At 53.9% G+C, this 17,500-nt stretch overlaps 1 protein-coding gene across 3 annotated transcripts in view; it reads left to right on the forward strand.

The window, feature by feature from the left end:
* cc2d2a (coiled-coil and C2 domain containing 2A) overlaps positions 1 to 17,260 on the forward strand; it is a 25,731-nt gene extending 8,471 nt beyond the window's left edge. For all 3 annotated transcript variants that reach the window (XM_064334167.1, XM_064334169.1, XM_064334168.1), the window contains 25 exons: positions 375 to 481; positions 749 to 889; positions 2,089 to 2,245; positions 2,456 to 2,706; positions 3,388 to 3,565; positions 3,944 to 4,097; positions 4,760 to 4,907; positions 5,150 to 5,288; positions 5,482 to 5,685; positions 6,311 to 6,403; positions 6,722 to 6,813; positions 9,176 to 9,343; positions 10,328 to 10,433; positions 10,667 to 10,776; positions 12,108 to 12,204; positions 12,720 to 12,818; positions 13,340 to 13,516; positions 14,050 to 14,253; positions 14,531 to 14,620; positions 14,878 to 14,991; positions 15,105 to 15,239; positions 15,827 to 15,949; positions 16,071 to 16,129; positions 16,305 to 16,482; positions 16,635 to 17,260. In XM_064334167.1, the coding sequence (XP_064190237.1) occupies positions 375 to 481; positions 749 to 889; positions 2,089 to 2,245; positions 2,456 to 2,706; positions 3,388 to 3,565; positions 3,944 to 4,097; positions 4,760 to 4,907; positions 5,150 to 5,288; positions 5,482 to 5,685; positions 6,311 to 6,403; positions 6,722 to 6,813; positions 9,176 to 9,343; positions 10,328 to 10,433; positions 10,667 to 10,776; positions 12,108 to 12,204; positions 12,720 to 12,818; positions 13,340 to 13,516; positions 14,050 to 14,253; positions 14,531 to 14,620; positions 14,878 to 14,991; positions 15,105 to 15,239; positions 15,827 to 15,949; positions 16,071 to 16,129; positions 16,305 to 16,482; positions 16,635 to 16,838 (3,528 nt within the window). In that variant the 3' untranslated portion in view covers positions 16,839 to 17,260. The remainder of the gene's footprint in view (positions 1 to 374; positions 482 to 748; positions 890 to 2,088; positions 2,246 to 2,455; positions 2,707 to 3,387; positions 3,566 to 3,943; positions 4,098 to 4,759; positions 4,908 to 5,149; positions 5,289 to 5,481; positions 5,686 to 6,310; positions 6,404 to 6,721; positions 6,814 to 9,175; positions 9,344 to 10,327; positions 10,434 to 10,666; positions 10,777 to 12,107; positions 12,205 to 12,719; positions 12,819 to 13,339; positions 13,517 to 14,049; positions 14,254 to 14,530; positions 14,621 to 14,877; positions 14,992 to 15,104; positions 15,240 to 15,826; positions 15,950 to 16,070; positions 16,130 to 16,304; positions 16,483 to 16,634) is intronic.
* The last annotated feature ends 240 nt before the right edge of the window (positions 17,261 to 17,500 follow it).

The raw sequence follows: 17,500 nt of genomic DNA on the forward strand, positions 1-17,500 counted from the left end.
AAACGCCCCCTGCTCTTCCTCCTGCTCTTCCTCACCGGCCTGCTCACCAATTGGCCAAAATGCAGGTCAACTCATTTGGCCAAAATATAAGTAACTGGTGTCTTTTTACTTGTACTGTCCATTAGTAATTACAGAACCTTCAGTGGTATTCAGTGGTGAATTCTGGTTTTTCACTTCTATTCTGAGTTGCAAAATGGGTCTTAAATCTCCTTTCATTTGGCATTTAAAACATTTTAAAAATTCTTAAAATTAACATGATGAAAGCTGCATGGGCAATTTACAGAAATATTAGCATTGCTCATTGATACTGACTGCAGACTTGGCCATGAAGCCAAACTTCAGTGTTGATTGCGGTGTGCTTTGCTGTGTTTCAGCTCGATGGTTTGAGGAATGCCCTGAGCAGGATGACTGAGCTACACAGTGGGCAAGGCCTCACACCTGCCGCTCAGCAAAGAATATCCCAGTACAAACAGGAAATCAGGTACCTGCCCACCCCTGTACTAACTGAGTACAAACAGGAAATCAGGTACCTGCCCACCCCTGTACTAACTGAGTACAAACAGGAAATCAGGTACTTGCCCACCCCTGTACTATCTGAGTACAAACAGGAAATCAGGCACCAGCCCACCCCTGTACTAACTGAGTACAAACAGGAAATCAGGCACCAGCCTACCCCTGTACTAACTGAGTACAAACTGGAAATCTGGTAGTCAGGTAATTATGGTGACCGTTGCCGTGGTAATCGCAGGTGCACACGGAAGCTTCGTGACACAGAGCAGGAGAAGGACCGGGCTCTGCTGAAGAGCATCCTGAAGGTCTGGAGGGAAATGAAAGCACTGAGAGAGTTCCAGAGGTTCACCAACACGCCCTACAAGCTCTACCTGCACAGGTACGCTCTATTCAAACCTCTACCTGCACAGGTACGCTCTGTACAAACCTCTACCTGCACAGGTACGCTCTGTACAAACCTCTACCTGCACAGGTACGCTCTGTACAAACCTCTACCTGCACAGGTACGCTCTATTCCATCCTCTACCTGCACAGGTACGCTCTATATAAACCTCTACCTGCACAGGTACGCTCTGTACAAACCTCTACCTGCACAGGTACGCTCTGTACAAACCTCTACCTGCACAGGTACGCTCTGTACAAACCTCTACCTGCACAGGTACGCTCTGTACAAACCTCTACCTGCACAGGTACGCTCTGTACAAGCTCTACCTGCACAGGTACGCTCTGTACAAACCTCTACCTGCACAGGTACGCTCTGTACAAACCTCTACCTGCACAGGTACGCTCTATTCAAACCTCTACCTGCACAGGTACGCTCTATATAAACCTCTACCTGTACAGGTACACTATGCACACCGTTACCTATACCTGCGCTTGTATGCTCTATACCTGCCTCTACACCTGACTCTATACTCACATATAACCTGCACAGGTACACTCTATACTCCTATATAAACTGTGCAGGTACACTCTATACTCATATATAACCTGCACAGGTACACTCTGTACTCACATATAACCTGCACAGGTACACTCTATATTCCTATATAAACTGTGCAGGTACACTCTATACTCATATATAACCTGCACAGGTACACTCTGTACTCATATATAACCTGCACAGGTACACTCTATACTCCTATATAAACTGTGCAGGTACACTCTATACTCATAAATAACCTGCACAGGTACACTCTGTACTCATATATAACCTGTGCAGGTGTGCTGTATGCTCATATATAACCTGTGCAGGTGTGCTGTATGCTCATATATAACCTGTGCAGGTGTGCTGTATGCTCATATATAACCTGTGCAGGTGTGCTGTATGCTCATATATAACCTGTGCAGGTGTGCTGTATGCTCATATATAACCTGTGCAGGTGTGCTGTATACTCATATATAACCTGTGCAGGTGGCTGTATGCTCATATATAACCTGTGCAGGTGTGCTGTATACTCATATATAACCTGTGCAGGTGGCTGTATGCTCATATATAACCTGTGCAGGTGTGCTGTATACTCATGCACTCAGGGAGGTAGGGCTGATGGGGCAGGTGCTGTTGACGTTGTGTCCCAGGGAGGAGGTGCAGAGGGCGGAGGATGAGCGGAGGTATGAGGAGGAGATCCAGGTGGAGGTGGCGGAGCTGCAGGAGGAGTGTGAGGAGGAGTACGAGAGGCAGGTACAGGAGTACAGGAGACAGCTGGAGGTGTGGAAGACCTGGAGGAGGAGACAGGTGGGTCCTGTACACATACACACACACACTTACACATACACACACGCTCACATACACACACACGCTCACATACACACACACACGCACACGCACACGCACGCACTCACACACACACACACTCACATACACACTCACACACACATGCACACACACACACACACACTCATACAGGTTTGCTCTCACTGACCGAATTTGGCTTCCTGCCTCCAGAAAGCCAGAAAGAAGAAGGGGAAGAAGAGGAAAGAGGATGAGGAGGAGGAGGAAGAGGAGGATGAGGAGGAAGAGGAGGAGCTGGAGGAGGAGCCTCCGAAGCCGGCCCCCCCTGAGAGGCAGGACCCAGGAGCTGTGGAGCAGGAGGTGCGGGAGAAAGCCTCCCGAATCCGCAGGAAACCAGGAGAGCCCGTCCTGCTACCGGAACTCACCACGTCTGGCAGCACCACGCCCAACCAGCTCTGCCCCCGGTGAGTCCCACGCCCAACCAGCTCTGCCCCCGGTGAGTCCCACACCCAATCAGCTCTGCCCCCGGTGAGTCCCACGCCCAACCAGCTCTGCCCCTGGTGAGTCCCACGCCCAGCCAGGTCTGCCCCCGGTGAGTCCCACACCCAATCAGCTCTGCCCCCGGTGAGTACCACGCCCAGCCAGCTCTGCCCCAGGTGAGTACCACACCCAATCAGCTCTGCCCCCGGTGAGTACCACACCCAATCAGCTCTGCCCCCGGTGAGTACCACACCCAATCAGCTCTGCCCCCGGTGAGTGCCACGCCCAATCAGCTCTGCCCCAGGTGAGTACCACACCCAATCAGCTCTGCCCCAGGTGAGTCCCACGCCCAATCAGCTCTGCCCCAGGTGAGTCCCACGCCCAATCAGCTCTGCCCCAGGTGAGTCCCACGCCCAATCAGCTCTGCCCCCGGTGAGTGCCACACCCAATCAGCTCTACCCCCGGTGAGTGCCACGCCCAATCAGCTCTGCCCCCGGTGAGTGCCACGCCCAATCAGCTCTGTCCCAGGTGAGTGCTGGAGACACATGCAGGTGCTGGAGAAGGTGTAGTCATTCAGACGAGTTCTCGGACGAGCTGCCAGGTTAAACGCAGGTGAAATCGGTGAAGTGTTCCGCAGCTGATGCCGTGTGCGCTCTGCCTGGCAGGGGGGAGTTCGCCAGGAGGGAAGACGTGGCCCGACGTTCTCTCTTCACCAGGATTTTGTACAATGACAAAGAGGTGTCTCGGACGGACAGTCGCACCCTCGCCCCGGAGTTCAGGGTCCACTTCGGCCAGATATTCAACCTCAAAATCGTCAACTGGCCCGAGAGCATCCGGATACAGGTGCGCCAGCCAAACCTGCCTGTTGGGTGGCATTTCATTTGCAACGCGAAGTTACTAATCGTATAATGTGGTTTTAAAATGAGCCTTCTGTTGTCATTTATGGTGTTTATGTTATGTATTCAATTGAACTTGTTTTGTAGACATCACATTAGAATCTTGCAAATTAGCCGGTCTGTAGGTGAAGACAGGTATGTGTGCATGGGTTAGGATGGGTGTGTGAGTATACAGGTGAGGACAGGTGTGATTGTGCAGGTGAGGACAGGTGTATGACTATACAGGTGAGGACTGGTGTGTGAGTGTGCAGGTGAGGACAGGTGTGTGAGCCCACAGGTAAGAACACACACGAGTGCACACGTGATGAGAGTTGTGTGCCTCTAGGTGTTTGAGGCAACGGGGTCGTCCCCCTCCCTGCTGGCCGAGGTGTTTGTGCCCCTCCCTGAGCCCACGGTCCTGACTGGCAGCGCCCCCACTGAGGAGCTGGAGTTCAGCAGCAACCAGCGCAGTGTGTTTAACCACGAGGGAGTGGGGAGTGGTACGGCCTGTACACTACACACTACACACTACGCACTACACACTACACACTACACACTGCACACTATACACTGTACACTATACACTACACACCAGCACAGTGTGTTTAACCACGAGGGAGTGGGGAGTGGTACGGCCTGTACACTACACACTATACACTACACACCAGCGCAGTGTGTTTAACCACGAGGGAGTGGGGAGTGGTACGGCCTGTACACTACACACTATACACTATGCACTATACACTACATACTATGCACTGCACACTACACACTGCACACTATAAACTATACACTGCACACTACACACGGCACACTATACACTACACACCAGCGCAGTGTGTTTAACCACGAGGGAGTGGGGAGTGGTACGGCCTGTACACTACACACTATACACTATGCACTATACACTACATACTATGCACTGCACACTACACACTGCACACTATAAACTATACACTATACACTGCACACTACACATGGCACACTATACACTACACACTGTACACTATACACTACACACCAGCACAGTGTGTTTAACCACAAGGGAGTGAGGAGTGGTACAGCCTGTACACTATATGCTACACACTCTTGGTTACTCATTCACTCAGTAACTCAAGCACTCCTGTCCTCCCTGTGCTCCCTCTGCTCCTCACCTGCTCAGGTGTGCCCTTCTCCTTCGAGGCGGACGGCAGTAACCGGCTCACCCTGCTGACCTCTGGGAAGCTGGCCTGCTGTGTGTCCTGGGCAGTAGGGGAAGACCAGGTCCCCCTGGCCCCGCCCGTCTCCCAGCCGTCTGCAGGCATGCACAGGTAAAGCACACCTGTCCTCACCCCTCTCCAAAACACACACAGGCACACAGTAGCACTCACACACACACACATGCAAGTTCTGTGTTAAATTAATTTATGTGTATTTAAACATGGAATTCATGACTGACTGAAGTAAGTTTTGGGGTTTATGGTGCTGATGGGCACCATGTTATGTGGTTTAGGATGCTGACTGGTACCATGTTTTGGGGTTTAGGATGCTGACGGGTGTCTCTTTTCGTTAGCGCTCTGAAACGGGTGGACGCTATTGCCTGCATCGGGGCGTCGGGGCTGAATGACATGAGGAAGCTGGGGAAGTGGGCAGCAGAGTCTCGGCTGGATCCCAATGACCCAAATAACGCTGCACTCATGCAGCTTCTCACGGTGAGAAACTACATTACCCACGGCCCTCTGAGAAAATGGGAGACTACAGTACCCACTACCACAGTTTATGAGACTACAGTGTCTACCCTTAGAGTGTGCTGCAGTATATGAGAGATTCAATACTTTGAGAAAGCAGTTATTCAGTTGCGGTCTCTCTTCCTCCCTCCCTCCTCCTCCTCCTCCTCCTCTCCAGGTGGCCGGTAGCGGAGAGCTGCAGGTGCCGGCGTATTTCCGGCTGGAGCAGCTGCAGGAGGAGTTTAACTTTGTCTCCTCCGAGGAGCTGCAGCGCTCCAGGAGGTTCCACCTGCTGAGCCTGAGGAGCCAGGAGGTGGCCGAGTTCCGCAACTACAAGGGCGTACCCGCCGTGGAGAGAGAGGTCTCCGACAAGGTGTTCCAGGTGAGAGAGAGAGAGAGGTCTCCGACAAGGTGTTCCAGGTGAGAGAGAGAGAGAGAGGTCTCCGACAAGGTGTTCCAGGTGAGAGAGAGAGAGAGAGAGAGAGAGAGAGAGAGGTCTCCGACAAGGTGTTCCAGGTGAGAGAGAGAGAGAGCTGTGGAGGGAGAGGTCTTCGACAAGGTGTTCCAGGTGAGACTAGAATAGGCTTATGGGAGATTGAGATTGAAGGTAAGGGAGGTTTTTTCCAGGTGAGGCTGAGGTGGTGGTAAGAGCCACGATTTGACAGGGCCAGTTAGTTTGTGTTTTGAGAGGTTGTTTGCTAGTTTGAGTGGGTCGGTTCCTGGTTTGAGGGCCGGTCGGTGGTTTGAGAGACCGGTCAGTGGTCTGAGAAGGCTGATTGGTGGTTTGAGAGGGACGGTCAGTGGATTGAGAAGGCTGATTGGTGGTTTGAGAGGGGCGGTCAGTGGATTGAGAAGGCTGATTGGTGGTTTGAGAGGGGCGGTCAGTGGATTGAGAAGGCTGATTGGTGGTTTGAGAGGGGCGGTCAGTGGATTGAGAAGGCTGATTGGTGGTTTGAGAGGGGCGGTCAGTGGATTGAGATGCCCTGTTTCCTGGCGAACTCTGACAGGACTATGAGAAGAGACTGCGGGATGGAGAGGTCATCGATACTAAGGATCACCTGGACGCCCACCGGGCCCTGGTGGCCAAATACCTACAGAAGGTGAGAGACAGTCCCCACACCTGCCTGCTCTCCTGTTAGGTCATTTATCCTTAGAGATCAACTGAGATCAGCAGCACTTTAATATTATAAGTTATGCCATTATAGTAATGTGTTATGCTTATAAGTCAAAGGCTGTGACTGTTTAAAATGTAAACTCAGCTCCATCCTTTATGGCTAAACTTGGGAAGGAGGAAATTAGTTGTGAAGATTCCTCTGTAATTCCTCAAAGCTGCCCATCTGCAACTGACTCTCTCTCTCTCTGTATCCCTCTTTTTCCTCAATCTTCACTTCTCTATCTTTTCTCCCTCCCTCTCTCAGGTGCGAGAATCGGTTGTTAACCGTTTCCTCATCTCCAAACATCACTTCCTCCTTTCTGATCTGGTCCAAGAGGAAGAGGTTCCCAGCATCGGGTAACGCCCAGAAACCGCTAAACCCGTTAGCTTAGCCGCACGCTCCCTTTCTGCTCCGCCCTCGCCGCTGTTCTCAGCTTCACCCGTTCATGGGATTGTCATTTTAACACGGTGCCTTACTGAGGCCTGGCTGAAAATGGGATTGTTATTTTAACACGGTGCCTTACTGAGGCCTGGCTGAAAATGGGATTGTTATTTTAACACGGTGCCTTACTGAGGCCTGGCTGAAAATGGGATTGTTATTTTAACACGGTGCCTTACTGAGGTCTGCGGAGTGGAGCTGATCCCTTAGGAAACACTACTGATGTGTTTAGCATGCTTTTCTGGTTATTTGGTGTACATAATTAACTTTTACCTTTTTTTTTTTACCTTAAACACTTATTTTGATCTTCCCTGTACTACTAATGTGGTTATTCATGTCATATTTATTTATTCATGATATAGATATATGAATGTATATTTGCATGTTGCTTCCTTACACCTTTTTTTGTGAAATCTTGAACATTTTTTTATTCAGTTTTCTGTCTCATGTTCATTTTCCTTCTTATTTTGCATTTCCTGGTTTTGCTTTGCCTTGTATGTGTAGTGGTGCAGGCTCTGGGTACGTTCTACATGCTCCGCCTCTCCCTTCTACATGCTCCGCCTCTCCCTTCCGCATGCTCCGCCTCTCCGTTCCACATGCTCCGCCTCTCCCTTCCGCATGCTCCGCCTCTCCCTTCTACATGCTCCGCCTCTCCCTTCCGCATGCTCCGCCTCTCCCTTCTACATGCTCCGCCTCTCCCTTCTACATGCTCCGCCTCTCCCTTCCGCATGCTCCGCCTCTCCGTTCCACATGCTCCGCCTCTCTGTTCCTCATGCTCCGCCTCTCCCTTCCTCATGCTCCGCCTCTCCCTTCCGCATGCTCCGCCTCTCCGTTCACATGCTCCGCCTCTCCCTTCCGCATGCTCCGCCTCTCCGTTCCACATGCTCCGCCTCTCCCTTCTTCATGCTCCGTCTCTCCCTTCTGCATGCTCCGCCTCTCCCTTCCTCATGCTCCGCCTCTCCCTTCCGCATGCTCCGCCTCTCCCTTCCGCATGCTCCGCCTCTCCTTTCCACATGCTCCGCCTCTCCCTTCTGCATGCTCCGCCTCTCCCTTCTTCATGCTCCGCCTCTCTGTTCCTCATGCTCCGCCTCTCCCTTCTACATGCTCCGCCTCTCCCTTCTACATGCTCCGCCTCTCTGTTCCTCATGCTCCGCCTCTCCCTTCCGCATGCTCCGCCTCTCTGTTCCGCATGCTCCGCCTCTCTCTTCTGCATGCTCTGCCTCTCCCTTCCGCATGCTCCGCCTCTCTCTTCCTCATGCTCCGCCTCTCGGTCCAGCCTGTGGCCTTTATCCACGCCGCTCATTTATTATGTGCCTTTAGCCTGTGCTGTGCTGTGCTGTGTTTGTGTTTTTTGCTGTCTGTGATTGTGTCGGCCATAACGTAGCGCGTGTCAGCGTGCGTGCAGAACTGCTGTGTCAGTAGCGGTCTGTGATTCCCCCGTGCCGGTCGTTATCGCGGACACTGGGCGTCGGCATAGTGCCCGCGTTTGTGTGGCTGTCGCTGGTCCTGAAAATACAATGCTGGAGCTACTGCAAGAGAAGCTTCATTCTGCTCAGTGATGGACGCCATTAATATGCCACACTTTAAAACCGCCCATCTGGTATTGATCTGCTTTGCAGTGAAGGCAGGAAAATTGCCTCAACCTCAATTAAAAAAACACAGTAAATATATACTAGAAAAAACACTAAACATCACATTATATAACATGAGCATAACAAATCTACCGTCCTTTATGGTACTAACATAGTGTGTGTGGTTTGGGTCACTAACAGTGTGTGTGGTTTAGGGCACTAACAGTGTGTGTGGTTTAGGGCACTAGTATAGTGTGTTTGGTTTAGGGCACTAACAGTGTGTGTGGTTTAGGGCACTAGTATAGTGTGTGTGTGGTTTAGGGCACTAGTATAGTGTGTGTGTGGTTTAGGGCACTAGTATAGTGTGTGTGGTTTAGGGCCCTAACAGTGTGTATTTGGTTTAGGACACTAGTATTGTGTGTTTGGTTTAGGGCACTACTATAGTGTGTGTGTGTAGTTTAGGGCACTAGTATAGTGTGTGTCGTTTAGGGCACTAACAGTGTGTGTGTATTTTAGGGCACTAGTATAGTGTGTTTAGTTTAGGGCACTAGTATAGTGTGTGTGTGTGTGGTTTAGGGCACTAGTATAGTGTGTGTGGTTTAGGGCACTAGTATAGTGTGTTTAGTTTACGGCACTAGTATAGTGTGTGTGGTTTAGGGCACTAGTATAGTGTGACCTGCCCTCACTCTCCCCTCTGATTGGCCGCCAGCGTTTTGGGGCTGAACCTGTTCAAACTGGCGGAACCCAAGCGGCCTCTGAAGCCGCAGAGGAAGGAGAGGAAGAAGGTGACGGCCCAGAACCTGACCGACGGCCACATCCGCCTGCTGGTGAACATCATCAGAGCTTACGACATCCCCACCCGCAAACCGCACACCAGGTACCGCACCCTCACCCGTACACCCACCACCACCGGCACCGTCCACACCTCACCCGTACACCACACACACCGGACCTCACCCTACACCACACACCTGTACCGCACCTCACCACACCACACCGGCACCGCACCCTCACCGTACACCACACACCGGCACCGCACTCCCTCACCGCACACCAGGTACCACACCCCCACCCGTACACCGCACACCAGGTACCGCACCCTCACCCGTACACCACACACCAGGTACCGCACCCTCACCTGTACACACACACGCACGCACCCCACCCGTACACCCACACCAGTCACGCACCCTCACCGTACACCACACCGTGCACCGCACCCTCACCCGTACACCACACACCAACCTCACCTCACCTGTATCCACACACCAGGTACCGCACCCTCACCCGTACACCACACACCAGGTACCGCACCCTCACCCGTACACCACACACCGGGCACCGCACCCTCACCCGTACACCACACACCAGGTACCGCACCCTCACCCGTACACCACACCCCCACCCGTACACCGCACACCAGGTACCGCACCCTCACCTGTACACCACACCCCCACCCGTACACCACACACCAGGTACCACACCCTCACCTGTACACCACACACCAGGTACCACACCCTCACCCGTACACCACACACCAGGTACCACACTCACCTGTACACCACACACCAGGTACCACACCTACCGTACACCCACACCAGGTACCGCACCCTCACCTGTACACCACACACAACACACCAGGTACCCACCTCACCTGTACACCACACACCAGGTACCACACCCTCACCCGTACCCACACACCGTACCCACCTCACCTGACCAACCCGCACCGTGCTCACCTGTTACTCACTTCCATGCTCCCTTGTGTCTCACCTGTCCGTGCTCACCTGTGTGTACCCACCTGTCCGTGCTCACCTGTGTGTACTCACCTGTCCGTGCTCACCTGCTTGTGTGTCTCCAGTAAAGCCTCAGTGGGATCCAGATCGGCCCGGTCCTTTGCAGAGCCGTTTGCTGCAGGACAGACTTCCCAGAGTGCCGTGCAGAGCAGCGACTGGCCCCTCAACCAGGTACAGAATGCCTGCCCTACACTGAAACACTGAACACACCTTTACCTGCCCTACACTGAAACACTGAACACACCTTTATCTGCCCTACACTGAAACGCTGAACACACCTTTACCTGCCTTACACTAAAACAGGTACTGAACACAGTCACAGGTACTGAGCACACTGCCTTACACTGAAACAGGTACTGAACACAGTCACAGGTACTGAGCACACCTGTGCCTGTCTGCTCCAGGTGTTGGTCCAGCCCTTTGTGGAGGTGACTTTCCAGCGCTCAGTGCGCCGCACCACAGCTGCAGACGGACCGAACCCCTGCTGGAACGAGGAGCTGGACCTGCCCTTCAGGTCTGCCTCTCACACACTGACCCTGGATCAGCCCCAATCCCCTGCCCTTCAGCTCTGCCTCTCACACACTGACCCTGGATCAGCCTCAATCCCCTGCCCTTCAGGTCTGCCTCACACACACTGACCTGGATCAGCCTCAATCCCCTGCCCTTCAGTCTGCCTCTCACACACTGATCCTGGATCAGCCTCAATCCCCTGCCCTTCAGTCTGCCCTCTCACACACTGATCCTGGATCAGCCCAATCCCCTGCCCTTCAGCTCTGCCTCCACACACTGATCCTGGATCAGCCCCAATCCCCTGCCCTTCAGGTCTGCCTCTCACACACTGATCCTGGATGAGCCCAATCCCCTGCCCTTCAGTCTGCCTCCAACACTGATCCTGGATCAGCCCCAATCCCCTGCCCTTCAGTCTGCCTCCACACACTGATCCTGGATCAGCCCGACCAACCCCTGCCTTCAGGTCTGCCTCTCACACTGACCTGGATCAGCTCAATCCCTGCCCTTCAGGTCTGCCTCTCACACACTGACCCTGGATCAGCCCCAATCCCCTGCCCTTCAGCTCTGCCTCTCACACACTGACCCTGGATCAGCCTCAATCCCCTGCCCTTCAGGTCTGCCTCTCACACACTGACCCTGGATCAGCCTCAATCCCCTGCCCTTCAGCTCTGCCTCTCACACACTGATCCTGGATCAGCCTCAATCCCCTGCCCTTCAGCTCTGCCTCTCACACACTGATCCTGGATCAGCCCCAACCCCCTGCCCTTCAGGTCTGCCTCTCACACACTGACCCTGGATCAGCCTCGATCCCCTGCCCTTCAGCTCTGCCTCTCATACACTGATCCTGGATCAGCCCCAATCCCCTGCCCTTCAGGTCTGCCTCTCACACACTGATCCTGGATCAGCCCCAACCCCCTGCCCTTCAGGTCTGCCTCTCACACACTGACCCTGGATCAGCCTCAATCCCCTGCCCTTCAGCTCTGCCTCTCACACACTGATCCTGGATCAGCCCCAATCCCCTGCCCTTCAGCTCTGCCTCTCACACACTGACCCTGGATCAGCCTCAATCCCCTGCCCTTCAGGTCTGCCTCTCACACACTGATCCTGGATCAGCCCCAATCCCCTGCCCTTCAGGTCTGCCTCTCACACACTGATCCTGGATCAGCCCCAATCCCCTGCCCTTCAGGTCTGCCTCTCACACACTGATCCTGGATCAGCCCTGATCCAACCAGCAATGGACCATATGTGTGCATGTGTTTCATTGGCTGTGGCTGAGTACTGTATGTAAGGCAGGCTTTTATTGGCTGCGGCTGAGCCCTGACTCCGCCCCCGCAGTGCACCCAATGGGGATTACAGCACGTCCAGTCTGCAGTCTGTGAGGGATGAGGTCTTCATCAACATCTTCGACCAGGTGGTGTACGACGTGGTGGAGGTGAGTGGCAGGTGGATTATTGGGGTGGTGCAGGTGTAGGTGCCAGGTGAATTGTTAAGGTGGTGCAGGTGGAGGTGACAGGTGAATTGTTAAGGTGGTGCAGGTGGAGGTGACAGGTGAATTGTTAAGGTGGTGCAGGTTGAGGTGACAGGTGAATTGTTAAGGTGGTGCAGGTGGAGGTGACAGGTGAATTGTTAAGGTGGTGCAGGTGGAGGTGACAGGTGAATTGTTAAGGTGGTGCAGGTGAATTGTTAAGGTGGTGCAGGTGGAGGTGACAGGTGAATTGTTAAGGTGGTGCAGGTGGATTGTTAAGGTGGTGCAGGTGGAGGTGACAGGTGGATTGTTAAGGTGGTGCAGGTGGAGGTGACAGGTGAATGGTTAAGGTGGTGCAGGTGGATTGTTAAGGTGGTGCAGGTGGAGGTGACAGGTGGATTGTTAAGGTGGTGCAGGTGGAGGTGACAGGTGAATGGTTAAGGTGGTGCAGGTGGAGACTGAGGTGTCTGATGTTTGTGCAGGATGACCGGGAGAGAGGGAGCGCTGTTCACACTCGCATTGAGAAGCACTGGCTGGGCTCCGTGAAGATTCCTTTCACCACCATATACCTGCAGTCCAGGGTAAACCACTCATTCACCACTTTACTCACTCACAATCACTCACCCGCTCACTCTCACTCACTCACTCAGTCATAATCACTCACTCACTCACCACTTCACTCACTCACAATCACTCACTCACTCACCACTTCACTCACTCACCACTTCACTCACTCACAATCACTCACTCATTCACCACTTCACTCACTCACAATCACTCACTCATTCACCACTTTACTCACTCACAATCACTCACCCGCTCTCTCTCACTCACTCACTCAGTCATAATCACTCACTCACTCACCACTTCACTCACAATCACTCACTCATTCACTCACTCACTCACCACTTCACTCACTCACAATCACTCACTCACTCATTCACCACTTCACTCACTCATAGTCACTCACTCATTCACCACTTCACTCACTCACAATCACTCACTCATTTATTCAATCACTCACTCACTCACTTGTTCACTGTGTGCTGATGCTGTGATTGGCTGGTATGCGGTGTGCTGATGCTGTGATTGGCTGTTATAGATTGACGGAACCTTTAAGGTGCACACGCCGCCGGTGCTGCTGGGATACAGTAAGGAGCGCAGCCTGGCCAGCGAGGGGGGGTACGATTCCGTGCACTCCCTCAACGAAGGACCCTTCCTCACCCTCTTCATCACCATCCAGCCACAACTCATTCCTGGGGAGACCATCCGGGAGAAGGTCAGCCCCGCCCCGCCCAACTAGGCCACACCCACATGCCTGTCCGTCCATCTTTACTCCTCCTACCTCTCTTTCAGCCAGCTGGACCGTACCTGTCTGCCTTCATCCTGTCTTCTCTGCTCTTTCTCTCCCCAACTTTATCCATCTCTCCATCTGTCTTATTGCTCCAATGCTGGAGGATTATCGCACATGCTGCTGATTATAGTTATCTCGTTTTAAATATTTCACATGATCTGCGCTGGAAATGTTTCTGTGGTTTATGTTTGTAGCGGTATAACTTCCGTTTGTTCCTCTGTGTTTCTTCTTTCTTCTCTCTGCTTCCTGTTTCCTACTTCCTGTTTAGATGAAGGAAATGAAGGTAAATGCTTACTTGGGCATACAAATGTGTTTACCGTAAATACTGCGAAAGGGATCTGGTCTAGTTATGCGTCTAGTAAAGCACATCTGTGGTCAGTAGACTGTGCCAGACTTGACCCCCGGCCCCTGGTCTCTGACCCTTGGCCCCTGACCCCTGACCCCTGGCCTCCCCGCAGTTTGACTCTCAGGAGGAGGAGAAGCTGCTGGCGATGGCGGACGGCTTTGAGAAGGACGCGGCGCTGCGTTTCCCGGGCCGGCCCTGCCTCACCACCGTCATCGACCTCAGCGGCAAGACCGTCTTCATCACGCGCTACATCCGCCCCCTCAACCCCCCCCAGGAGCTGCTGGACGCCTTTCCCAACAGCCCCCAGGAGGCCATGGTGCGCCAGCGTGCGGTCACATGATCCCTCCGTCCCTGCAGTCACATGATCTCTGTCTGATCACAGGAGAGTGAATCTCTCTCTCTCTCCCTCCATCCATCCCCCCTCCCCCCTCTCCTTCTCTCCTCTCTCCTCCCTCTCCTCTCTCCTCTCCTCTCTCTTCTCTCTCTCTTCTCTCTCCCTCCCTCCTCTTCCTCTCCTTCCTCCTCCTCCTCCTCCCTCTCTCCCCCTCCTCTCCTCCCTCTCTCTCTCTCTCTCTCTCCCTCTCTCTCTCTTCGAGCTGGTGGCTCACTATGTGTCTCTGATCCCATCCCTGCCGGACAGCGTGTCCTTCTCAGGAATCTGTGATCTGTGGAGCACCTGTGATGTAAGTGCCCAGGCCTCACTCAGAGGTCAAAGGGCAAAAGAACCCTCGTGCTCCTTCCACACTCTCCTCTCACTCATCATCACTCCTATCCCACTCACTCATCACATACCCGTCTATGTCTCTCTTATCACTCACTCACACACACACACACACACACAATCCTCACCACAACCCCACTTGCAGCACCCACCGCCACGCACACGCACCACACACACACACACTCACCACCCTGCTGTGTGTGTGGGGGGGATCTGCAGCAGTTCCTGTCGCTGCTGGCAGGTGATGAGGAGGAGCATGCTGTGTTGCTGTGCAATTACTTCCTGGCGATGGGAAAGAAGGCGTGGCTTATCATCGGCACCGCCATTCCTGAGGTGAGACTGGCCGTGTGTTGTGGTGGTGTGTGTGTTTCTCAGGCTTCTCTTCTCCAGAAATACACACACACACACACACTGTAGCCTCAGGCTGGTTTCCCACCCCCCTCCAGGGCCCCACAGCGTACGTACTGACCTGTCAGCAGAGCCGCTTCGTCATCTGGAACCCCAGCAGCGGGCAGTGCTACGGCCAGTACGACACCTTCTGCCCCCTGCAGGCCGTCGGCTGCCTCGTCAGCGCAGAGAACGTGAGTGTTGCCGCGGCTACGCTAACGCCCGCTTCCGTCACGGCTGGGGTGGATCTCACCCTCGGTCACACCTGTCCAAGGTGTGCGCGGGGAGCTGGCCGTCCTGGACCACGCCCTGTTGTGAAGGCTCTCAAAGGGCCCGCAGCGCGTGAACTCTCATCACTGAGCGCCGAGCGGACTGCCTGTTCAGCTAACGCAACACCTGCTTCTCCACATGAACCTGCACGAACCCTCACCTGTCACAGGTGTGAGCTTCCAGAACCGTGCAGGATTGTTTTACATGTTCGAGCCGAGAGGACTGTTTATTCCACAGACTAGTTCAAATCGATTTTATTTCCGTGTTGGGAAATGTTCAACGATGTTTGCTCCTCCTTCTGTGTGCCTGAGACTCTGTGTTCAATTTCCTTCACATCAGCACCCCCACAGGCCAACAGCAGCACCTGCAGTTCACTGGGCTAATAATCAGGTGGTTGCAGGTTCAAAGCCATCATAGGGGCACAGCTGTTAGCTGGTGTGTAAAATGGCTGCTGTGTGAATGGCTGTGGATGCGTGCTGCTGCTGCTAAGCTTTTTCTCCCCCTCCCCCAGGTGTGGTTTAACACGCAGGTGCACGACGCCCCCATGAGAATGAGTTTTGACGTCACTAAATCCAAGTTTTGGAAGCCCTTTTTCTCACGAGCTTTCTCAGACCCTGGGCTGTCCAGTGTCCAGGTGAGTGCCCATCCCACACACCTGAGGCTGATCCCTTAAGACCACATCACTGCCCTTGTTGCACCTGAGGCTGACCCTTACTGACTGGGATCTCTTTTCCCCTCCCTGTATCTCCTGGAAGCCGGACCAGCTGGTGTATCGACGCACTGACAAAACAGCTGCTGTGGAACTGCAGGACAGGCAAGTGATGAGACTTACGCACACACATGCGCACTTACACACACACGCACACTTGCACGCACAGGCACATACACACACACACACACACACATTCTCCGGCTCCTTTCCACTCACACTCCGCCCTGCCCCACCTCACCCCGCCCACCCCTTCCGCCCGCCCCCGCCCCCCCCCCAGGATTGAGAAGATTCTGAGAGAGAAGATGATGGAGTGGCGCCCCCGCCAGCCCACGCGCTGGAACCGCTACTGCACCTCCACCCTGCGCCACTTCCTGCCCACGCTGGAGCTGAGCGCCGGCCGCCACCTGGGAGAGGAGCACCGCCTGGAGCTGCAGAGCATGCTGGGAGATTACAGGGTGAGTATCAGCCCTGGGGCTGCAGAGCATGCTGGGAGATGACAGGGGGTGGGGTTTAACCCTGGGGCTGCAGAGCATGCTGGGAGATTAGAGTGAACGTGGGGATAAGCTGCAGGAGGTCCAGCTCACCTCCTCCGCTGTGTTCCGGACAGCTCTCTGGGTTCCCGCTGCACCAGCCCTTCTCTGAGATGGGGCCGCTGGTGGAGGCGGTGTACAGCACGGGGGTGCACTGCGCCGGGGCGCCCGGCACCGACGCCTCCAACGTGGAGTTCGCCCTGGCAGCGTACGTGCACCCGTACCCCAACAACGTGCTGTCCGTCTGGGTGTACCTGGCCTCCCTGATCCGCAGCCGATAGCATCCCCTCCACCGGCCTCACCCTCCAGGACCAGGGCCCTCATCCTCCAGCACCAGGGCCTCATCCTCCAGGACCAGGGCCCTCATCCTCCAGCACCAGGGCCTCATCCTCCAGCACCAGGGCCCTCACCCTCCAGGACCAGGGCCCTCATCCTCCAGGACCAGGGCCTCATCCTCCAGGACCAGGGCCTCATCCTCCAGGACCAGGGCCTCATCCTCCAGCACCAGGGCCTCATCCTCCAGCTTTTTATACGTACACGTGTGCATCTTTAAAAATGTGTTTTTAGTGTGATTCTCTCTTCAAAGCAGTTTTTTTTTAAATTAGTTTTTAGCGTTTTTTTTATTTTTAAATGGCGGCAGTGGCAGGCTGATTCATGATTAAAGACTGAGAACCTGTCTGTGATGTTATCTGGTTGTTCCACACTCCCAGCGGTGTTTCTCCCTTTCTTCACGCAGAGCTGGAAAACTGGGCCCGTGCCTGAAACGGCCTACTGTTGAGTATACAACTTGAGTACACTGGACGAGGAAGTAGGCCAAGTTTACTCTGAATGTGGTGTACTTAAAATCCCCCGACAATACACTTACTTCTGGACACGCGCGCGCGCGCACACACACACACACCTGAGCTCACCTAACTGCTTACTGTGTGTCACTGTGCTGTAA

This window comes from Anguilla rostrata, chromosome 4 (assembly GCF_018555375.3).
Source record: "Anguilla rostrata isolate EN2019 chromosome 4, ASM1855537v3, whole genome shotgun sequence".
Classification (NCBI taxonomy): Eukaryota; Metazoa; Chordata; class Actinopteri; order Anguilliformes; family Anguillidae; genus Anguilla; species Anguilla rostrata.